The following is a 24,551-nucleotide window of genomic DNA, read 5'->3' on the forward strand; positions in this document are numbered from 1 at the left end:
TTTCTCCGGGAATTGTAAAGAAAGTCAAGTTAATAGTTTAATTTAAAACGTGTGTGTGTGTATATATGTGTGTATGTATATATGTATATTTCTCTCCCTCTCTCTCTCTATATATATAGAGAGAGAGAGAGAGGGAGAGAGAAAGAGTGTGTGTTGAGAGAGAGAGAGAGAGAGAGAGAGAATGCACATACACAGAGAACATACATGCATATTTTCCAGACAGCCAGGCAGACAGCCCTTGTTTTCATCTTGCAAACGAGTGTAATTTCCCAGGGCCCTGAACATCAGATAAATAGAAGAACAATTCGTTTGAATCACTCTCAAATTGTTTCATTTTCAAAGCGTCCCTTTGACTCCCAGCCCCGAGAGAGGAGACTTGTGTTTCGTTATCATTGGCATCTCAGTACGTTTTGGTGCTTGCTCTGACGATAGCAGCTGCCCGGCCCTGAGAGTGCACCGTTTGCACACACAGCTCTCTCTTATCTTGAGATCTCCCTCTCAGTCATCTCCGTCTCTTTCTTCTTCCTCTGGCTCTCTCTCTGGTTCTAGGGCTGAGAAAGGGCAATGAAATCATGACCTTAAATGGGGAAGCTGTGTCTGATCTTGACCTGAAGCAGATGGAGGCCCTGTTTTCCGAGAAGAGCGTGGGGCTCACTCTGATGGCCCGGCCGCCGGACACCAAGGGCACCCTGTGCACTTCTTGGTCGGACAGCGACCTGTTCCAAAGGGGCCAGAAGGGCCTGCTGCCTCCCCCTAACCAGTCCCAGCTTCTGGAGGAGTTCCTGGATAACTTGAAAAAGAATACGGCAAATGGTAAGCTTTGTTTTTTCTTTCTCCTTAACCACTGGTGACCACAGCTAAAAATTTTTTAGGCTGTTGTTTGGCTTACAAACTTAGATGATTTAAATGGTTCAAAAGATGTTTTCTCATTTATTAGGAAAAGAGCACAGATGCCAACCAAGCACAGCTTTGGTCGGAATTTCATGCGTTCTAGCAATCATACCACTTTCATGGAAATAGAAAATAATTAATTTCGTACGAAGTAACATTCTTTAAAATTGCAGAATCTTTTACACCAGTCGCCCATGATATTTAGTGCTGTAATTGCTTTGTGACTGAAGGTAGATGAAAGCCAACATAAATGCCAAGGTTGATTTTCTATTGGGTTGAATCAAAGGCGAACACATTTTGCAGTAATCTTAGAATAGTCGGTGCAATTCTGTTCTTTACCTCCTTTGTTGAGCACTGCTTTCTTAGTAGACTGCAAACTTTCAATGCAGGTCATGAATTTTAAAATTTGGGATAGGCCTAAAGATGAAAACTTGTTTGCCCGTTTATTTTCCTAAAGGTGACATTTCCACACGTGGCCATCTTTGGAAGGTTTAAATTTCTGAGCTTATCATGCATGCATATTTCAAATGTTGCAGTCAAGTAAGTTAGGGGTTCCAGCTGATACTGGAAACCTGTGGCGGTTTCCCTCCCTGCTCCTGGGGGACGCCGGTCAAGCCCCCACAGGAGACTGAGCGCAGGGTCTTTACCCAGCAAGCGCAATGTAATTTTTACACTTAATTACAATCATAGCGGCTTTCCAATTCAAATCTCTGCATGATTACCCAGAATGGGTGAAAAACGCAAAAGAGAAGTCGTTAGGAAAGATTTAATTATAAAGCGAGTTTATTGGGTCATTTTTGGAAGTACAAAATCAGATGGTGGATTTGGGACTCAGTAAGGTATGCAGTGCCTTCTCCTCCTCTCTCGAGGCCTCACCCCAGTTTGCAACACCATTACCTCGACTGTTTGGTGGAGAAAAGTGGGTGTCATCGAACAAAGACGATGATGGAACTAGTTCATGGCGTGGTTCTGGGAGGGCCATCGCTCGGTCTCCCGGGGCTGTGTTGCAGGCCAAGTGTTCCCCACACTACACACGCACGCCCCCTGTCTGTGCTTATTGTTCTTGGGGGACCCGTTCCCTGCCTGTTACGTCTCTGTGTGTTTTACAGTCACAACCCTTTTGGTCCTTGCAGGAGTGAGTTTCTGTAGAAAGCAGCAACAGCAGTCCATTTGCCCTTTTAGTTAGGTAGTAAGGGTCGAGCAGGTCAGTTCAGCTTGCTTACCACCTTTTGTTTTAAAGACTTTATTTATTTTTAGAGAGGAGAAGACAGGGAGAAAGAGAAGGAGAGAAACATCAGTGTGTGGTTGCCTCTCACGTGCCCCCCACTGGGGACCTGGCCTGCAACCCAGGCGTGTCCCCTGACTGGGAATCGAACCAGCGACACTTTGGTTCACAGGCCAGTGCTCAGTCCACTGAGCCACACCAGCCAGGGCCTTTTTTTTTTTTTTTTTTTTTTTTTTTTAGTGCAAGAAAGCAGAATAAAGCAGAGGCCCCGGATCTGTTAGCCAGCTATGGCGTGGCTCATCCTAGGGAGCCACACTGATGTCTCAGCCTTCGTGGCTTACCTAAGGGTCACCATGTGTGTGTGTGCACAGGGCTTAGCTGGTCGGGATGGGCAGTGCTTGTCCACAGCTGCCCTTCACTCAGGTCCCTGTGCAGCTGCGGTGCCCACATCTGCGTGTCCCTCCCTTCCCCGGATGGTGCTTCCCCACCGGCCAGGCCACAGCCCCTCCCGGGCTCCTGGCCAGACTGCGTGCTGTGGGCCCGCCGCCACCTCTGCCCGGCTTTGACCGGCCCCTTCCCTGTGCTGTAGAAATGCGCTTGGGCTGGAGACCAGCCAGCCACGGTGGACTGCGTCCCTAGACGCTCCACACTGTGCAGAATTGGCTTGTTTTCTTTTGGAAGTCGTTGCGCAGCTCGTGAAGGGAGTGAAAGCCCCGTGAGTGAGCATCTCAGGAGGCGGTCTGTCCATTTTTCAGGTTAGGGGGAAAGGAAGTCAGGGGTGGGCAGGTGAGATGGTGAAAGATGAAGAGAGAAGTAAGCCTGGGCCTCCCATCTGTGCACAATATCGCGATTACAGGAGAAGCCCGAGTTTGTTGGCGCTGAGGAGGGGAGTGATGTGGTGACATGCATGCAGGCTTTCGGTCAGGCCCGGGTTCGAGTCCTGACCTGCCCTTTCCAGGTTGTGTGACTTTGGGGGCAGCCCTCTGCTAGGGAGGGATGGCATGGGTGAATGCCACCCCATGTCTTATATCCCCAGTTGGACACTTCTTCAGGTGACCCCTGGAAGTGAGCCCCATTTGCACACGACAACCTCACTTTCACACCTTTTATGAAGACTTTCTACCCTTTAGGGCTCACCTTTCCTACTTTTTCACTTGGGCGTCTCGGGGTCACTTCCCAAATAAACGTCTGTACCCGCCTCCTGGGCTTAGACTCTGCCTCCAGGGAGCCCTGAGGAAGATACTGAGCCCTGGGTCCTCACCCAAAAGAGGAGGCTCCCACCCTGCCCTAGTGGGTGGTCCACAGGCTCAGGGGTCGGCATCTGCCCATGTGCAGCCCAGCTCCTTACATGGCAAAAAGTCTGCGAATCTGATTCTCTTCTTCCCTCTCCTGGGCAGCTGAATGTTTCACTAAAAATGACTTGGGTTTGCTTTAGCAATGAATTAGAAAGCAGCAGTCTCATTATCTTACCAAACAATAAAAATTATACAAGTAAAAAATAATTTGAATGACTATGAAAACCAGTTTTGCCCACAACTTTAAATTATGCTCAGCAGTAGTCATTTCTGAGTCTGCTTTCCCTAAGTGTCGGGTTCCTGGCCACGCACGCCCGGAAGGCAGCCTGGTACAGCCGTCCCTCCATTTCCATGGGGACTCGTTTCCAGGACCCCTGCAGATACCCACATCTGAGGGTGCTCCAGCCTCTCGTATAAGATGGTGTAGTATTTGCAAATAACCTATGCACATCCTCTCATATGCTTTAAATCACCTCTACATTACTTTTAATACCTAATACAATATAAATAGTCATACTGTATTGTTTAGGGAAGAGCAATAAGAAGAAAAGTCTGTCCGTGTTCAGTACAGATGCAGCCATGTCAGCAGGAACGTGACTCTTCCCCCCGATGTGCTCGGTCCAGGGCTGGTCAAACCTGCAGGTGCACCACCTGCACACACAGGTGGCCGACCGTACTTGGAAAGAAGGAAGCTTTTCCCCATTTTGTCTTCCAGAGAAGCCAGTCTTCTGCCTCTTCATGGAAACCAAACAGCTAGTGCTCCGGCAGGAAAGCCCTGGTTTTCATAGAGAAACTGTAGGAACATCAGCAGAGCAGGCAGGAACCCTAGGCACTTGTTTCCGGTGTGTGCGTCTCTTGGCCGTCCAAGTTCAATGTTTCCCGAGGCCCTGGGAACAAGCCACGTGGAGTTCGAGGCTCTTGATCTGCTTTTGGTTTTGGTCAGGTATCCCGGAATTTGTATTTGTTGCCTTGACTCTCTTAATCAGGTGTGACCAAAAAAAACCCTCTCTTATTACTTATATGTCTGACTGAAAGATGTCTTGGCCAGCTGGACAGGTCTCAAGGGGCCAGGGGGACGATTGTGAGCTGAGTTCAGGTCCTGTGCTCTTTCTAGAAAGGACGCATCCTGCCGGCATCAGGGAAGCGGTTCTCACAGTTCACAGTGCATGCAACTCACCTGATGAGCCTGTGAAAATGCAGATTCCTGGGTCCTGCTAGAGTGCTGCCTTCAGGAGGGCTGGGGTAATGCAAGCTCCCGTTCCATGGAGCTTATTTGTACTGCCTGTGGCTATTAGTCTCAACTCAAGCGGGTGGGGTGGGTCTGAACTCGAGCATAGGACCTTGTATTTTCTGAATCCCTCTGTGCCAAGGTTTTGACAACTAAATGAGACAGTATGGGTCAAGTGCTCAGGAAATCCTAGCTATTGTGCATGTATGTTGCTATTCTCTGAATTAGGGCTTATATGCCCCCAACGTCCACCCCTGGCACAGCCAGTCGACTTGCTCACCTTGTTGGTTCCTCCGGAGACACTGTCCCTTCCATGTATTGAGTGCCCGGAGGAACAAAGAACTTGCAGTGGTCACGGCTTTGCTGTCATACTTCCACAAGACTCTGTGTAGAGCAGGACAAAAAAACCCATGGAGGATGGATGAGTGTTCAATATTAGGTTCCTTTGTTTCTCTAAGAAATGAATGACCCTTGGATTCTCACACGTAAGGGTTTATGGAGTCTGCTTTGGTGATCCCCCCGTAGAAAGAGAGCAACTGTCCACAGGCTGTATTTGACTTGAGCGGAAATACCATCTGTGAAGACTCTTTATGGAGAGAATTAATTTTACCCCTGGAATTCCCTCGAGAGCCTGGTGTTATTTTTAAGCCAACAAGGCGACCATTGAAGGGATTGGACACGCCAGCCCTGTTTATACTGGATTCCCATTAATGCTGTTTTTGTGATTTCGGTAGGAAAATCCCTTTTCCTAGTGTATGCCATCTTTTGAAAAAGACCAACAGCTTTTAAGAGAGTTTCACTGGGCCCAGAGCTCCTGAACAAAGTCTGTCTGTAAGCAGGGGATGTGCCGCGTGGCGTGCATGCATTTCCCGTCTACAAATGGCTATTCATGTCACCATTGTTAAAACTGGGGGTTTACTTAACAGGAGACAAAACAGAAAAGGCCTCTCTGTTCCTTCCCCCCGTTTAGACACGATCAACCCAGCGAACACTTACCGATGATGAAGGTAATTGCAGCCTGAGGTTCTTTTTTTAATCTCCCACCCCCTACTTTGAATCACTCCCTTTTTACATTGACGCATGAGTCGCGTGGAGTCTCAAGCTAGCTACCAGAAGCCACTTAGATGCAAATTTGCTCTTTGGAAAGAAATTGCTCCGGGAATGTATGCGTGTGTCTGCTACACACCTTTCCACCGGAGGAAGACTCGCAGCGCCAGCTCTGATGTGGCGAACCCTCTCGTTTCCTGTTTACGAGGGTGAGGGCATTTGCCTTCCAGAGCCGGGCTTGGGATGACTAACAGCAGTTAGCTCAGAGGGTGAATGCTCTGTTTGTGCACAAAACTGCGACTCCGGGGTCTGTGTCTGGCTGACACCCAGATCCCCAGATGTAAAAACATATTAGCGTTCCTAAAGATGCTTAGTGCATTTTTTTTAAAGATTTTATTTATTTATTTTTTAGGGAGGGGAGGGAGGGAGAAAGAGAGAGAGAGAGAGAAACATCAATGTGCGGTTGCTGGGGGCCGTGGCCTGCAACCCAGGCATGTGCCGTGACTGGGAATCAAACCTGTGACGCTTTGGTTTGAACCTGCGACGCTTTGGTTTGCAGCCCGCGCTCAATCCACTGAGCTACGCCAGCCAGGGCCCAGATGGTTAGTGCATTTAAAAAAAAACTAAATCTGACTGGGGAATACTAGTTTTACCAGAATACAGAGAAGTTTGGCCTCAGAATTTAGCGTTTCTTATCATCGTGCCGAAGGTAGTTTTTGGGCTCCTCTGTGGAAGTGAGCACGTGGTCTTCTGTTGGCAGTGGGGGGAATCATGGTCCTTGGATCCCAACTCCCTTATAAAAGTTAGTGTTGTTGGGGAATTTGGTTTTCTTTTTCTCATTCTCAGCCATTAATTTCTTTACTTGTTTAACAAAATAATAACATTTTGTGAAGTGCTGCAGGCACATAAAGATGAATTAGACATCATTTTCTAAAAGTTCATAGTAGAGTGGGAACAGTGAAACACTTGTAAATAGTAATTTATGATGTACAAACACAACCCTTACAATACACAGAGTAAGAGATCCAGCATAGAAATAGAATCCCACTGACTTGTGTGTTTATTTTGAGCCACAGGGGCTGGAAGAGAGGTGTGACTATGAGAGAGAGAGGTTTCTGGAAAGGTCAGATCGTGAGCTGCAGGTGCACAGGCTGTGGACTGGGAAGTGTGTGGTGGGGCATCAGCCAGGGACACAGCTCAGAAGTAGAGGTCCCCCGGCTTGTGTGGGAAGATAAAATGGGAATAAAAATTGGAAAGTCTCTTGGGGCCACATTGTGGAAAAGTCCGACTTCCAGGAATTTTTAACAGGTCATGGCAGGTCCCTAAAAACAGCTAGCGAGAACTGCATGACTTCCCCCCACCTTCTACGAAACATGGAAGATTTTCCTGGGCCTTTCGTGACCACTAAAGTGTGGCTTGAGATGCTCGCAGGTAGATATCGTGCTCCCGCCTATCAGCTCTGTTTTTCCGCTCTTGCATCATTCCTTTGGGGCTTAAAGATTGTTGTTTTTCATGGCCAGAAGCACTTTGTAAGATAAATGCTGGGTAAATGTTTGGGGAGGGAAGAAGAAATTCCTGCAGGTGCCTTATGAAGCCCACACGCCCCTCAGCATTGTGATGCCCTGTCTGTCAACAATGTGGTTGATCCTCACACGTCACCTGTTGGTGTGGCAGCCCCTCTGGCCAGGGGCAGGGGTGGCCAGTGGGGAGAGACACTCGGTAGCAGGGAAGACATGGCAATGCGGCAGCTGAGCGAGAAGCTGGTAAATAAAGTTTACCGGCATTTTCAGTAAACACTCGTCCTGTGTTCTCTCTCCTACATTAATTGCAAGTACATCTTTCAAGTGAGAGTCTACAGGATTTCTCTGGAGCACACGGCCTGACGTTTCTGTTGGCTGTGTCACTTCTAATGGGCCTCTGAGAGCTCAGGGTGCCTGGGTGGAATATAGTCCCCCGGGCCCGCAGAGGGAGCGAGATCCCGGGGACGCCGCTGTTCCGTGAGGCTGCTGTGGTCGCTGTTGGGAAGAGGACGCTCTATGGCCTCTTACACAAAGCGGGGAACAGAGACATGACTATTCCTGTGTTACAAGTGCTGATTGCTCGGTGATGCTTGTCTGCATTTCCATTTCTGTTCCCTTTCTTCTGTAATGGGCTTAAAACCGAATTGCATTCCGGCCTCATTTCTCTCTGGGAAGGAACTGAGACCATCAGGAAAGACCAAGCGTGTGCACATGTCCTTATCAACCCTTACTCCTAGAGACAGCCACATTGTGATTGTATCTTTGTTCTTTGGGTTGGCAATACTTGTACATGGTATGAAAATGAGCAGTGTAAGAGGTTAAACAGTGATAGGTAAGTCCTGCTAAGCTATAGAGCGAAGTGATTAAGAGTGTGGACACTAACCAGGCAAGCTGGATTCAAGGCCCGGGTCCAGGTTCACCCATGTATCAGCTGTGTGGCACAGGGTGGGCAAGTCCCTTGAACTCACCATGCTTAGTTTTTGCAACTGTACAAAGGTCTAGATTTTTATGGAAGGACTAGATACTTTCTGGGCAGAGTAAAGGCCACACAAGTGTTAAATAAATACAAGAGGTAAATTTTTCTCACCCTGTGCCTAGCCACCCAGTTTCTCTCTCAGAGGTAATCATTCTTCCTAGTTCCTTTCTCATCATGACCTGGAGACTCTTAAATTTTAGGGAAAAGGGTGGGTTATTCTTCTACTTTATTGTTACTGTATTATTTTAGTGCATGGCTGTGGTAGGCAAAATAATGCCCGCCCCCCAGGAGTGTCCTCATCCCTAATCCCAGGACCTGGGAAGATGGGAAAAGGGGCTTAGAAGACGTGATTCCATGGAGGATCTTGAGATGGGGAGGTTGTGCTGGACGGTCGGGCTGGGTACAAGCAGGGCGATCGTGAAGATGTTTGCAAGAGGAAGGCAGGAGAGTCAGAGAGGGAGATGCCGTGACAGAAGCAGAGGTGAGGCGGGCCCGTGAGCCAAGGAAAGCAGGCGGCCTTGAGCAGTTGGAAAAGGCATGAAAATGGTTTCTCCCTTAGAGCCTCCCAAAGGGGTGCGGCCCAGTTAACCTCATCTTCTGCTCCACCCCAGCCTGAACTGTGAGGTCATATGTGAGAGCCGTGTTTGATGGCAGAAATACAAGAATGAAACCCCCGTCTTCAGGGCGCCACAGTGCGTGCGTGTGTGTGTGCATGTGCGTGGGGGGGGGCGGGTAGAGGTTCGAACAGACAACGGTCACAGTCCATCATCATCGCCGTTGCTATAGTTCCGCAGTCCCTAAACCTGCTGGGCTCCAGATCCTTTACTGTTAAAAGTGATCAGAGCTGCAGTTATAGGGGTTACACTTATTGGTATTTACTATATTAGAAATTTAACTGAGAAGTTCTAAAAATATTTGTTAATTTATTTTAAAGTAACAATAACGAATCTGCTCTGTGGTACTTCAGTAAGCATATTTTTTAAAAAAGTAGGTCTGTGTACCAAAATTAAAAAAAAAAAACTAGTGAGCATAGTATTGTTTTACATTGTTTGCACATCTCTTTAATGTGCATCATAATAGAGAACAACTGGAGTTTTGGTGTCAGCTTCTGCATCCAGTCTGTGGTGGTAAATTGTTTTGATGGAAATAGTTTGAGGAAAATCCAAACTCACATAGATATACGAGGTCTGTCCAGAAGGTGTCCAGCCATATAATATGAAAAATGGGGACATTTACTGAAGAAGATACCAGAAACGTACATAGGACAATAATGCCTCAGTTCCCTACCACGTAGGCTGGGCCACCTGCAAGGGGGGTGCTGTCTGTGGGTCGCTGGGGGAGACCAGGTGTTCATTCTGGGACACCCTGTTGTTGAGCTTCTAGATGTATAGGGAATATTCCACCTGCTTCCAAAATGATTTTGAAATGGCCTATACTGAAAGCCCCTGGACAAAATCCCACAAAATCCATCAAAATTAACAACATCAAGGGAAAGGGAGGAGAACTGAATGACAAATCACCTCCTTGACAGATTTCCACTCAGGGCGCAAGGCAAAAACACATTTGTTTATGGGAGAAATCAATAACGTTTGAAATACAAGTACAGCAAATCAATTGCTTTCATTTCGAACCTTTCAGTTATGATTTGTTGCATCTTATAAATTTATTTCTGATCCTACAGGTCTCCGCTCTGATTAGCTATTTATAAATTGTCCATTCCCATATAAAGCCTTTCATGTTTTATTCCTTTTTGCTTTTTGGCCATTAGCATCTTTAACATGCTGTGGGAGAAGGTGGCAGAGTTCAAATGATCCAGTTTCATTACGTGTGAGTAGCTCTGGAAAAATGAAGTTGGAAAGAGACGTGAAATTGCTAGCAAGATTATTTTGTGTCCTTCTGTGAGGGGTCCTGGCAGCTGCCCGTGGAGGGTGGACGCACGCTGGGCCACGTGGGGCAGTCTGTAGAACACCCTTCCTTCCCGGGTCTCCCCACAGACTTCCCGGGGAATCGGGAATTCCCAGGGAAGCTCTCAGGAGCTTCTAAACAGAAGGACATGCTGTTCTCAACTTTTCTCCGCCTACCTTTCCAACTCCAGGTCTTTACTCCTTAAGCGCCATTTGTGAGTCTAATTCTGACCCTCATGTGTCAGTTGACCAATGGCCCCATCACACTCCTGTGCAGTTTGGGCACCTTTGCGTGTTAGTACCAACAAAACGGCTGTTTCCTGAATTTCCTCAGTATTATTTTATAAAAAAAAATAATTGAGGAAGAAAATGGGGGTGGCAGGGTTGATGAGAAGCCTCGGTTTCATGAGCTTAATACCTGTGACCTCAGAATGCCGGTCACCAGGTGAGCCCGGCCGGCGCACCTGTCGCCCCGTGTGGATGGTCTTTGATCCTCTGCAGGTCAGTGTGCGTCCACTGGGGAAGGAGGAACAGAAGATTAAGACATGTATCGGGTGCATTTGAAAGACGAGGTGCAAGTAGAAATTTTACAGTTTGCTGAGATCTCTAGGAATAGAAGTTTGCTGAGATCTCTGGGAATAGAAGTCTTCATGGAAGCTACAAACTGAATTTTTGTACCTCCCTGTGAGGACCGTATTGCAAAAGAAGTAGGGGGTGGCTTGCGGGTCACCTCGGAGGGATCGTGGATTCTTCCTCTTTTGAACCCAAACTGTTTTGTTTATGTACCTGATATGGAAGGTAAGACTTATTGCCTGCAACATCGCCGTGTGTGTGTGTGTGTGTGTGTGTGTGTCATAATTCATCTACTAGGTTGAAAACCCCTTAAAAAACAGGGACTTGGGAGAATACAAAGATGTATAAGACACGGCAGCTGACACGGTTCTTGGAAATAGCAGGCATTTCACTCACATACCTGGTAAACGGAAGGACAGTTGTTAGGAGTCTCAACTCACAATGAAGGTGGTGGTCTGAGAGGGGCCCTGGGTGGTAAAAAGAACCCTTGGAGCTTCCGGGTCCCTTCTTATAGCTCTGGTTGCAAGGGACTTGTGCGGAGGCTGGCTGAGCACCGTCCCACCCGGCTCCAGCCCTGCTGGTATCCTGGGTGGGCGAGCGTGGGGCCCAGCTCATGCCCCTTCTCTGTGTGGCTCTGCCTCTCTCGTGGGCTGGCCGGCCAGTGCCCCTGGCGCAGGGTTATTTTGGCCGACAGCCCCAAACCACAGCTGAAAAAGAGCAGTAGTTTCTGCATCGCCAGCGCAGGGCGGTGCCGGTGTGGGAGGTGCGTTAGGTTTCACGTGAGAGAGGTGACGTGAGTGAACGCCTGTGGATCTGGAGGAAGGGGACCCTGGATTCTGGCTCTGGGCCTCGTGCTTGACCTTGGGCAGGTTTCTCCAACTCCTATTTCCCTAACCCTTAAAGTGAAGGATTAGACAAAACAGTTTAGCATCTTTACTTCCTCTCTCTCAAGTTCAGTCATTTACTATAATTAAAGCCCCAATTTACATGGCTATAGGAATGTGCATTTCTTCCAGAAGTTTGGGGGCGGGGAGTAATGGATCGAGCTTTCTGTTTTGTAACAAATCTCATCACCTCTTTAAATAGAAGCAGGTCCTGACCGCCCTAGAGAAGAGTCAGTCAGGGCTTCATGATAATAGCAGGCTGTCCAGAACAGAATGATCCCTGAGAACCATACACACATTAATTAGCCCTTACATCCCCCTGATGGAGCAGAGCCGTTATTATCATTTGACTTTTCACAGCTGGGTAAATCAAGGCACAGCGGACGCATTAAGTTGCTAGTAACTTGGACAAGGTCATGGGGAATGTGGGTAGGGCGAGAACCACGTCATCTTGTTTTTCCTTTGCCCAGGGGAAAATGTCTGGATTTTAACCACTTTCTTTCCTTCTAAAGATTTGTCTAATACCACACCTGGAGTAAACTCCAGTAATAATGTGCCCTGCAGTGAAGCAGGTTTCAATGTAACCGGCTGGGTGACGGCTCTGCTGTGGGCTCTTAATCTGGGGCCCGGGGGGGACAGAAATTTTACAATTTCCTGAGATCTCTGGGAATAAAAGTCTTCCTGGAAGCTACAAACTGAATTTTCGTACCTCTCTGTTAGGACTGTGTTGCAAAAGAAGTAGGGGGTGGCTTGCAGGTCACCTTGGAGGGATCGTGGATTCTTCCTCTTTTGAACTCAAACTGTTTCGTTTATGTACCTGGTATGGAAGGTAAGACTTATTGCCTGGCAACGTCACTGTGTGTGTGTTTGTCATGATTTATCTACTAGGAAACCAATACCTTGCAATCATCCCGGGCTTTCTCCGTTGAAGGAAAGGTGGGTTATTTAGCATGGACTCAGTGTCTTTATTCAGGTGTCGTATTTGATAATTCACACGGGTTTTCGTTAGCCTTGCAGCTGTGTGAGCATGTATTTTGTGTCACTCGGTTCTTTGGAAACGTATACAGTTCAGTGATGTTTAGTACCTTCACAGAGTTGTGCGAACGTCACCACTGTCTAATTCCAGAACCTTCTCACCACCTCAGAAAGAAACCCCATACTCATCAGCAGTCACCCCGAATCCCCCTCCCCACCCCCAGCCCCTGACAACCTCTGACCTCCCAGCTGCTGCTGTGGGTCTGCCCAATCTGGGGAGTTTACATGTGCAAATGGGAGCACCCAGCATAGCCTCTCGGGTCTGGCGCCCTGCACTTAGTGTAATGTTTTCTAGGGTCATCAGCATGGTAGCATGAATCCGGACTTCCTTCTTCCCTTTATGGCCAAATCATATTTTATTTTGCCTCCTCGTGACCCCACAGGACCACAGCACTTGCCGACAGGAGGTGCCACGCTGGCTTTCCTTTCCTGTAGCACAGAAATCTTCCGTGCACGTTTTAAAGAGATTTCTTCTCAGGGTTTTTGAATAGGATCACAACTAAGCAGTTGGTAAGGGTGTTGAACTTAAATTGTACTTTTGTTAAAGTTCTTTAAGTGTCTCCAACACAGGAGTAGCTGTTATAAGCCCCTGAGTGTAGTTAAGTGTGGCATCTGGGTGGTCCTCCTGCCTGTGGTGGGAATCAGTTGCTGGTGGACCAAACCCTTGGCGGAAGATCCCTCTTACCATTGACCTTGTATTTTTCCTTAGGGACCCTGATCACGTGCAGTGGGAGGCCCTTCGCCAAGCCCTCGCCTGTGTCGTAGGCTCAATCCAGGCTCCGCTCATTTCCTCTCCCCGCCTTCCAGGACAGCCCTCCCTGCGCTGGGCTGTAACCAGCAGGCAGGTGGCCCGCAGCACTGTCCGACCCTGAAAATACCTGCCACGTTCCCGTCCCTAGAAGCATCCTTTCAGACCCTGAGGGTGTTTATCACAACGTAACTGAATCAAATCACAGCAGCGTGCCATCACGAAACATGTACTGCTGGTGTTTGCACCTCTCTGTTTATCTCCGGAGAGACCACATTGTCAAGAACACCCCCAGTTGGCCGTGACCTCAGGTTCAGTGGACATGGAAGATTTAGGAAGTTTACATTTTTTCTGGCAGGGTGTTTGCTATAATAGAATTTACTTCTCTGCACACTTTAACCGTGACATTCGAACCGCTGTCTTGAATTCCCCGGACACAAGGATACTAACAATAAAAAAAAGTAGGTTAATTTTTATATAGGAAGCCACAGAATAGTAATGGTGGTCTCTTGGCGAAGGGTGCAGTTTGGACTTGACAAGCCTTTGAATGTGGTCGACTCGAAGTTATTTGTTTTCTCTTGTCCATCCATGTCTATTATTTCACTTAACCGGCTTTATTTTCGTTTTGTCTCACTGACGGGTGAAGGGCACTATTTGCCTGGATGACAGGGTGCAGCAAATGTGCCTAATGGCCGATGTCACCAACCACTGCGTTTTCTGTAAAAGCCTGAGAAGAATTGAGGGCAATCAGAATTAATTAACAATGATCATTGTTATATACAGTTTGCAGATTTTAAATTTTGGAGATTTTAACCTCTTCTGTGCACATCGGCTGCACACTCAAAGCGTGACCGACACCATGGTGAGCGCGCTGCGGGCACTAGTGCGGGATTTTATGGTGGTGAAGCTTGGAGAACCGAAAAGAGTCCTAGTTTTGCATTTGCAAAATGCTGAGTCCTTACACGGGCAGCTTTTTTTTTATAAAGATTTTATTTATTTATTTTTAGAGAGGGAAGGGAGGGAAAAAGAGAGAGAGAGAGATCAATGTGCGGTTGCTGGGGGCCGTGGCCTGCAACCCAGGCATGTGGCCTGACTGGGAATCGAACCTGCGACACTTTGGTGCACAGCCCGCGCTCAATCCACTGAGCTACGCCAGCCAGGGCTGACTAAGGCATTTCTGAGCCCGAGATGCCAGCCCCAGGTAAGTACGCTGCACTGTGTATCTGAACGCCCTCTTTCTCCTTGCTCTATGAGCAAGTTTCATTGTCCTCCACAGGCGAAGGAGCTAGCAATCACTTTGCACTTGCTCTGGGCCGTGGCCTTTTTGGCGTATTTTGCATCCCCCAATGTCACTGACCCTCCCTGAGGGAAAGTTGAGGTCTTGGCCACAGACAGAGGCAGAGATGGCTCCCGGCAGCGGGGACACTGCCCACCAGTGATATTTTAAAAGTTTACGAGTCTGTGTTTGGTTTTCGTAGTGAACTGGGGGGAAGTGGCATTTCATGGTCGGGGACCTGGTCATGGGATGTCCTGCCAGCTCAGGTGGATCCCTCCTACCGCAGAATTGTTCTGCTGGACATTCGTGTGGGTGAAAAACATGTATGTAATTCCTTGAGCCAAAAACAGTGTGTTATAAGAATAAACACAAATTATTCCCCGCCACCCCCACCCCCCCCAGCTATGGGCTACTTAGAATCCTCTGGGAATGCAACAATACATCTAGAGAAGCTTTCTTCTTCACTTTGTCCAGAACTCTGTCAGGAATCTGTGTCTTTTTGGGAAACCACGGTACTGGTGACAATACCCCACATGCGCTTGAACCTTCACCGAGACACGCTGTGGTCGCTCTGTGGTCAGCCCGAGACATTGAACCTGTTCTCTGCGGTGCGGGCATCGGGGGGGGGGGGGGGGGGGGGGGGGGGCTTCCCGCAGCTCCTGGAGCGGCTGTGCCCGAGCATTTCCATGCCGAAACATATTTGTTTAAACTGCCAATAACTTCCCACTTGTTTTTCTTTTTGTGTTGCCATTAATGCTTTTTGTGAGATTACGGATGGCAGTCGATTACATTAGGAGTGAATTCTATCTCGGGACAGTAAAAGCATAGATTGTCAGAGACGAGGCTTTGGATCCGAGAGCCCAGAGGACCTGTGTGCTACCGTGCGTGCTTTGCAGCCCAAAAAGGCAGAGTTTGGAAAGAATTTCCACCCTTGTTGTCTGTCCTTTCAACTTCAGGGGAGCCCCCCGCCGACACATGGAAGCAGAGTTTTCCCTGGTGCTCCGACTGCCACCATTAACTTATCAGCAAAAGTCTCACTGCACCTCACAGGGGAAAACGAAGGTTCTCTCCATTCGCCTTCTTGCTTTGGGCCCCCGGGCTGATGTTATCTTGAGACTTTTAGCTCAGTTCCTCTTACCGTTGCCGTTTATGAGACCACAGCAGGCTTTCCCAGACGCGGGCGGCGGTTCCAGGGGCCCCTTTTCTAGGAACCAGTTGTCTGTGCTCTAGAGGTCGGTCCCGCCCGGGCAGACCCCCTCACCCACCCTCTGGCGACCCAGCTGCCTGCGGGCTCTGCCGGCCGCCACCCGGCCGGTGTCCAGGGCCTGGGAGGAGCGTGCTGCCCCTTCTCTCGCTCCCTGGTTGAGTGTGGCTGGATGAGCCGAACATCGCGACTGCCTGTTGAGCAAGTGAGAGAGAGACTCTGAGTCGTAAATAGCAGGCCAGGGACCAGCTGGGAGGCAGCTGCATGCCCGAGCCCTCTCCCAGGCTCTCCAGTGCCCCCCATTTCCAAAGAATCCCCCCTCAAACACAGCACAGTTGCACCCTGATAGCCTGTTGGTTCATACGCTGGAGGGTGGGGTCGGTGGGTGGGGTGGGGTGAGCGGCAAAGCCCACACTCCCGCGTGCTAACCAGGCGAGGCTGGCCTTGGAAGTGACATAGATGTAAGTTCTGAATTCACATACGAGCTGTGTGGGCGAGGTGGCCTTCACTTCAGCATTTCCTGAGGCTCCTGTTTTTGAGTTGAAACCCAGGATGTTGCTGGAACGCAGGTTGTGCCCTTGACTTGCAAAGGATTTGGGGTTGCAGCCCGCTTGGCTGTGAGTGGCATGCGTGGGATCTGCACTGACGCCAGGACAGGAAGGCGCCTCGGCGGAAGATGTCTCCTCCCTGCACCCGTGAGCCGCCCTGAGCGGCCCTTCAGGAGCTGTGGGTGTGCGGCCATGCGGGGGGGGAGGGGGGTCTGCAGTCATCCACCCCGGCAGCCTGCCTGGTGGGTCCTCACTCTCCGAACACTGGTTTTGGGTTAAAGGAGAAAGCTGTCCGAGCCCGTTTGCATGGGTGGCACCTGACGTCGGACGGAGCTGGTGGTGGGTGCGTGGTGCTCAGCACCCATCCGAGGGGAGAACAAATAACAGAAGGAGTCGGTCCACGTGGGGAACTGAGCAGAAGCTCTTGTTGGCCACCTGAGATGTCCGATGTTCCAGGTTGCTGGACCTCACCCCAAACCATTTCCCCAGGAATAAGATGAGAAAGACAAGAGGGTGTGTTTACGAGATATAAATAGATGTCTTGACTTGGTCTTGTAGTTTTTTTTTTTTTTTTTTTTTTGTATTTACAATCAGACTGGCTAAAGACTCCTGAGGCCGGGCTGGATGTCAGTGGAGGGGTGTGGTGAGCACGGGGTGGATAGGAAGCACACGCTTATTGTGGCCCGAGGTCTAAAGTGCCCTGATGCGCGTCCCAGGAAGCACGCCTGCCCAGGAGGCGCGCCCCAGGTGGGGTGCCAGTGTTCTGGCTGGAGGCAGGGGAGGAAACATTCACTCCCGTGAGCAGCTGGCGCTCGGGACGTGGGCGGAGTATCGGGGGGCTATACATAGGACAGGATGTCAGCATCCGTGTTTTACCAGCCCACACTTTTTAAAGATGTCTCGCTATTCCCCTGGAACCTCCTTGGTGCCCATTTTTCCTCTGGAAAGCATGCTGGGGGGACACACTCTTTCACGGGGACCAGGGCCTGGGGGAGTTCGAGGCTCCAGAACCAGGGTCCATGGCTATGGTCAATGTCGGGCTCAGCTTGCCCTGTGCTTTGTCGTCAGTGCTTTGCTGGGGGGAGGGGCTGGAAAAGGAGTCGGTGCCCACAGAGACTGTGCGTGTCCAGAGCCCCCTTGGCCTCCGCAGACTGGAGCGCTGGGGCAGCTCTGAGAACGCCCAGTGTGGGGGGGCCGAGGAACGAGCCACCTGGCGCTGCCTCCTCCCCTCGGATCCCCGGAGCCACCAGCCTCCTGGGCGCTGGGTCCTGGGACCCAGCCCGTCCAGGCTGGGGCCTCTGAGAGGATCCCAGTTGCACCCAGGGGCCCCCGAAGGCCCCAGGGCAGCCTCCCCGAGTCACGGTGAGGCCTCTCCTCGCTGGGTGGGCAGGGTGTTGGCAGGAAGGGCGTCCAGGTAAACGTTTTGCCTTTGGAAGAGGTAAAAAGTGGTTTGGGGGGGTTTCAGCACTTGAATTCCGGCGTCTTGTGAATCTGTGGAATAGATGATGCAGAATCTACCGACCCCGGCCTTGGACTCCCTGTGGGGTCCGTCCGGGTGTCCGTCCGGCTCGTCCAGGCTCCCGAGCCCTGATGCCCGCGCCGGCTCAGGCCTCAGGGGCACTCGGGTCTCCTTGGCTTTGTGTGCACCCAGCTTAGCACCCACCTGGCGAGTAGCAGGTGCTGGAGAAGTCTTCACCGTGAGTCCACACATCCACACGGGTCACGTGTCCTGTACTGGGGACACTCTATGGACATACAGGGGCTTTCCATGTGCAAGGCACAGGCCGCAGCGGTGCAAGCGTGATTCCGTCTCGGCGGTGGCGGGCTTTGCGTGTATGGCCCCTGTGGCACTGCTCTTCTGGATTTCCTCGCACTTCTCTGACGTTGCTCCTCTGTGGAGAGAGGGGCGCCTCCCCGGGAAGCCACACACGGTGCATGGGCGATTCCAGGGTCCCTTCCATGTGTCACTCTCTGCATCCTCCCTGGGGGTGCCATCTGTCCTGCGGCTTCCCTGCCAGGGGTGCCGTGAAGACCCCAGTCTGCATCCCTGTGCGTGCACAGGCCACCGGGCTCCTGGGTGTTACCCCTCGGATGGCCCCCGCGCACCTCACACTCAGATCGCCAGAGCTACGTGTGACTCCCACCCCTCATCGTGCCCCAGCTGCCCTGTCACCGAAGGCAGATGATACCGCTCTTGTCTGTATCTCCTTGTACGAAATGGGTGGCAAAGAGCAGACCCGTGGCGTCCACCCACTGAGAGACCCTGCGTTCACTTTGCTTCCTCGTGGTCGCTCTAGTCTGTGTGTGTTTGGGTCCTTACACCTCCAACCTGCAGTGTTCCTGTGTCTCGTTTTCCTGCCAAGGTCTTGGCAGGAAATTCCTCCACCCCCTGGGGCCCCTTCCCTCCCTGCCCACTCCTCCTGCTGCCGCAGCCACACTCTGCAAGTCCCCGGGTCGTGCTTATACTTCCTACGATCTGCCTTCCCTCAGCTGCCTCCATTCAGGGAATTTCCTGTCCCCACTGCGTGTCCTGCATGGTCACCTTCAGCTTTAATGACAGATAAATCCCCCTCAGATGTAAAGACTTGGCTCAAGCGTCTCCTTTGCTACGAAGGCTCTTGGGGCCCTGGGGAGCACTGACCTCCTTCCTGAGGGTCCCCACATGTGGACTCCTCTCACGCCATCTGTGACTCTTCGTTGTACTGGTGTGTCTGCCTCTCCCTCCCTCCCTCACCAGCTGGCCCCCTCCGGACTGGACGCTCACTCTGAGAGTGGGAGTGAGCCCCATCCATCTTCATATCCCCCGCACCCCACGCAGTGCCTGGAACACAGCCGGGTCTCGGAAGGTGCCCGACAGAGGGAGCGCTGGAGGGGTGCGTGCGTGCCGCATGCACCCGCAGTGCAGGCTGTTGTCTTCGGTGCATCCTGTCCTTTGGTGTCCCCTCAACAAAGGGGCACACGGCAGCCTTGGGAGCGTGAGGGAGGATCGCCGTGTGGTTAGGGTCTCATCTTGCTTTCCCTGCGGTTCGCCTGCTGGAGACGGACTGCCTCTGTGGGGTGGGGGTGGGGGCCTGGGAGGGGTGAGTCCAGTACCCCCACCTGTCGCTGCTCCCCGAAGTTTCCCCAGGACGGCTCATGGTTTTGCAATCAGCACTGCCTTACCAGGCTGACTTACTCGACAACCAAAACCAAGGAAGTGTAACTGGGACTCCCTGGTTCTTTTCTGGGTGCGGTTAGGGTGTGGGAAGAAGCAAAAGGAAGGGGAAAGCTGGAGCTCCAGAATTCTGCAGACCATTAAGATGTTTTCTTTAAGCGCCCCCTTGTCTTAAAAGCAAGAGCCTGTGTAAGGATTGGTAATAATCAGCGTGGATCACGGACCAGTGATTCTGTGCATGAGTTCCACCAGCCTCCCAGGGTCCCCGTAGCCTCTGGAGGTCTCCCAGAGGCCGTTGTCCTTGCTCCCACCACGTGAAGAGTTTGTCAATGTCTCTCCGTGTTTTTTTCAGCCTAGACAACAGGTACGAGCTTGATGACTCCCTGCTGTAGCTGACGGGGGTCCCAAACCACCCGGTCTCCCCTGGGTGAGGGGAAAGCCTACCAATTACGAGAGTCAGAATGGACACCTGTGTTATATTGGGATCGAGGATTGCCTTTCCATCCTTCCTGAATTTCCTAGTCTGAGAACTGCTGGAAAGAATCGTTGAGGCGGCATGTGCTCATGGGTTGGAAATCCACGTGCTCGACTTGTCTTTTATGTTAGTCCTTGAACTTCACTCTGGAAGCTAACAAAGTTTGCCGATCCTCTTGGGACTTCCAATTTCAGATGAAATGGTGTCGATGCCAGAAAAAGAAGAATTACACTTGCAAATGAGCGAGTTGTGGGATGTAATAAGAATCTGTGATATCGCCTCGTTGGTGTTCCGAGCCATCACTGGTGAATTTGCCCTCATTTAGCCCAAAATAGGGCAGTGCCAGCCATGGTCACTGCTGTTTGATTCTCAGTCCAAATCAATTATATGAGGTCAGAGGTTAGTGAGGTACAGTTTGCACACGAAGGATAAGAGTGACGAGGCATGTAAGCCTTTGTTTGGATTGGCCGTTGGTCTCCTTTGACCAAGACAGGCAGATGGTGCCTCTTCCATGAGCCAGAGCCCAGACCCGTTCCAGACTAGCTGTGCCCATACTGTGACTTCGGTGTCACTAAGAACTGCTGAGGTCTGCCTCCCAGGTGGGTAGTTGCCTTTTCTTTCCTCCTTTCTCTATCTGAGCCTTTCACCCAGCCGTTACTCTTCTCTGCGGGTGGCCACACTCACCGATGTTTTTGTCACTCCTGCTACAGATTTCAGCAACGTCCCTGACGTCACCACTGGCCTGAAGAGGAGTCAGACTGATGGCACGCTGGACCAGGTGCCCCACAGGGAGAAGATGGAGCAGACGTTCAGGGTAAGGTGCCGTCCCGCGTCTCAGACAAGGACCCCGCGGGCAAGCGTTCGTTCCCTCCTCTACCTGGGTAGAGTTGGGTAGAGGTAGAGTTGTCCTCTCTCTAGGTCCAGCAGCTGTTCCGGGCATTGTTTCCCTAAAGACAACCATCTCCTTATTTGTGTGAAAGGAAGTTCTAGCAGGCAGCACTGGCCGTAGCCAGACTTCCTTCCGACTCCTGGGGGCCGCCAGAGAGCCCCCAGCAGGACCCTCCCTGTGTTCGGGTGGTTGTGACCAGAAAAGCGAAGCTCGGGTCTTCTGAGAGCCATGCTAAGTGACTATTCTGTTCCTTTCCTACACTTCTTTCTGTTTGGCCAAAGGTAAATAATTTTTGGAATGCCGTCATTTGGTTGTGCTCAAATATATAAAGTCTAAAATTTGCGATTTTAGCCATTTCCGAGCATCCCCTGCAGCGCTGTTAGGTCCACTCACAATCCTGGGCAGCGGCTACCACTGTCCACTTCCCGCACTTTTTTCGTCGTGACGAACAGAAACCTCGTACCCACTGGACAGTGACTGCGCATTCACCCCGGTCCCCTGGTTACTTCTGTTACGCTTTCTGTGTCATTTGCCTCTTCTAGGCACCTCTTGTAAGTGGAGTCATACAACATTTGTCCATTCGTTTCTGGATTATTTGACTTGGCACAGTATTTCCAAGGTTCATCCCTGTGGTACTACGTCAGAACGCCGTTCTTTTTGATGGCTGAGTAATATTCCGCGGTGTGGATATATCTCATTTGTTTAGCCATTCACCTGTTGGTGGGCGTCTGGGTTGTTCCCGCCATTTGGCTATTGTGAGTCATGCTCTCGTGAACACTGGCGTACCAGTATCTGTTTGAACCGTGTTTTCGATTCCTGTGGGTGTGCTTCTAGGGATGGAGTTGCCAGGTCCTAGGGTGGATCTGTGGTCAGCTTTTTAAGGACTAGCCCCACAGTTTGCCGTGGCCCGGCACCACCTTACATCCCACGGGGTGATGCGCGAGAGTTCGGGCTGCCTGCATCCCACCGACACCCGCTGTATCCCACTCTGCCCCTGCCTCGCCAACGGTGCTCAGCGATCCGTTCAGAAATGGCCTGATGGACACGGTTGATTGTAATGCACGGTCTGGTTTTAGCTGAATTTTAAATTGCCCTTGTATTACACTTCTTGCTTTTGTCTTAACTACAAAATAAGAGTGGAGGAAATGTAAGCAATGGCAGCTATTTAGGGAAAACTTACAGCAGCACCACACCCCAGTCGTACTGCCAGGAGCCAGTCCCTTGGTGAGTGGCCATGTGGCACGGCCTGTGGGGACTGGTGACATTTACCGTAAGAAGGGTGGATCCGGTCGGAGCCTGCCAGCTTCAGAGCGGATTTGGGCAGCTGCGGGCCCCTGGCCTCCTCTCCGCTCAGCCGTTCCCTCTCTCACCTCCTGTGTGCCTCTCCCATCCCCGGTCCACCTCCTCCAAAACCTGCCTTCTCTCTGCAGTTCCTCACGCCGAGCAAACACTCCGCTGCCTGCAGTGGCCTGGTCATGCCCCCAGGAGGCTGTTGATGGTTTTTTTTTTTTTTTAAGATTTTATTTATTTATTTTTAGAGAGGGAAGGGAGGGAGAAAGAGAGAGAAACATCAATGTGCAGTTGTTGGGGGCTGTGGCCTGCAACCCAGGCATGTGCCCTGACTGGGAATTGAACCTGCGACACTTTGGTTCCCAGCCCGAGCTCAATCCACTGAGCTATGCCAGCCAGGTGTCTTAAATTTTTTATAAAAAGCACACATGTCTGAAACACTCAAGAAGCTGGTCTGCCTTTTTAAAGTAAGCGGGGCTGTGGGCACAGCACAGTGGGGCAGTTTTGGGAAATCACCTAATGCCATTAGGGATAACAATGTCCTCTGTGTTATAATTGGTTTGAGTTACACATTAAAGTTCTTAAGAAAAAAATTAAATTCTTTTCCAAATTTTATTTTAAGATTCAACAAAATAAGTATGCAAAAAACTACCACGTTAAGGTCCTATCCAACTCTTATTTAACAGTACCTGTGAGCCCTGGCTGGTGTGGCTTAGTGGATTTAGCATGGGCCTGCGAACCAGAGGGTCCCCAGTTTGATTCACAGTCAGGGCACGTGCCTGGGTTGCAGGCCAGGTCCCCAGTAGCGGGTACGTGAGAGGCAACCACACATTGATGTTTCTCTCCTGCTCTTTCTCCTTCCCTTCCCCTCTCCCTAAAAATAAACAAATCTTAAAAAAAAAAATACCTGTCATAACAAAACCTTTACAAAAGGAACACTGGATTGTTAGTTAGAAATTTAGAAGAGGGGTAAAAGCTGTAGTTCAGCTTGAAAATGGGGCTGTCTGAGCTTTAATTTTCATTGTTAAAATGATTAAAGGAGAAAATAAGTAAATACCAAAGAACATATTAAAAAAACAGCAAAAGGGCCCTGGCTGGGTGGGTCAGTTGCTTAGACTGCCATCCCATACACCGAGAGGGCTGTGGGTTTGATGCCCCCGCAGGGCGCATACCTGGGCTGCTGGTTCTGCCCTTTCTCAGGGCGCCAATGTGAGCAACCGAACACGGTTCCTCCCTCACGGCCATGTCTGCCTCTTTCTCTCCCTCTCCCCCTCCCTCCTCCCCCCCTTCCTTCTTCTCTTTCTCAAATCAAAGCATATCCTCAGGTGAGAATTAAAAAAATTTTTTTAAATAGTGGAAGATAATATTAGCATGTTAAGCATTTGCTGTCAAATTCTCCTCAAGCCTAAAGTAGTTATCTCACCTTTTTCAAGTTCGAAGATCTCTACCTATAATGATGGATTTCTGCACATTGAAAAAATCCTAGGGACATGCCTGGCAGTTAGTTCCTCAGTTCACACTTTCTTTGTTCCTTAGGGAAAATAAGGGTCGGCGACCATTGTAAGGAGTAACTGTGATGGATAAGAGTGAAAAGGAGATTTTAAATTTAAGAATTAAAAATAACTGTCTGTTCTGTATCATCATCATCATCATCATCATCATCCTAGACACGTCAGGTTATATGTAAAAGCAGTCCTTTTCTGTTTTCCAAATGGTGATTTGGGAGTTTATCCCGTGCGCCCAGCAAGTGCTGGGTGTGGATCTTTCGGGGTCCCCTCGCCCCCCAACGCCGTCGGTTGATGCCCACAGAAGGTGGTCGCCCGACAGGACGCATCTCCCGCATCTGCCTCTGTTTCCCGGGCTTCCCGCTCTGGCCCGTCAGGCCTACTGCTCAGGGGTCACTAACTCCTTTTCGCATTTGAACCTGGGCTCTCCGGGGTATTTTACTAACAGTATTCTAGACTTTAGAATAAGGATCTGATTTTCAATTCCCCTTGAAAATCAGATGCAGCCTTGTCTTGATGAAGCACAGCTGTAAGTGGGGATTTTGCCAGCCCCACAATTTCTGCAAATGGCTCGTAATTGATTGCCTTCTTTCTCTCCCAGGGTGCCTATTAGTGTCACGGCTCTTTGTGCACCCTGTCAACCTCTCCCGTGTGGGGGAGGCTGCTGTTTTTTTTTTCCCGGGATTGTTAGCAATTAGCCTGCACTACAGTTTGGAGTTTGAAAGGAATAAACAGTTTCTCTTTGGGTGAGGGGGTTGGAAGAGTTTCTGGTTTGTCCTGAAAACTTGAGGTGTGTTCAGCGGTCCCCACAGAGATGCTGTTTGCGTCTCATTTTCTGCTCCCCGAGCCAGCTGTGAGGATGTGGTACCCAGTGGTTCTGTCGT

General features: G+C 50.3%; 1 protein-coding gene across 2 annotated transcripts in view; it reads left to right on the forward strand.

Annotated features, from left to right (window-relative positions):
* TIAM2 (TIAM Rac1 associated GEF 2) overlaps nt 1-24,551 on the forward strand; it is a 100,279-nt gene that overhangs the window by 43,345 nt on the left and 32,383 nt on the right. For both annotated transcript variants that reach the window (XM_036024931.1, XM_028508639.2), the window contains exons 12-13: nt 550-813; nt 20,694-20,797. In XM_036024931.1, the coding sequence (XP_035880824.1) occupies nt 550-813; nt 20,694-20,797 (368 nt within the window). The remainder of the gene's footprint in view (nt 1-549; nt 814-20,693; nt 20,798-24,551) is intronic.

This window comes from Phyllostomus discolor, chromosome 4, assembly GCF_004126475.2.
Source record: "Phyllostomus discolor isolate MPI-MPIP mPhyDis1 chromosome 4, mPhyDis1.pri.v3, whole genome shotgun sequence".
Taxonomy (NCBI): domain Eukaryota; kingdom Metazoa; phylum Chordata; class Mammalia; order Chiroptera; family Phyllostomidae; genus Phyllostomus; species Phyllostomus discolor.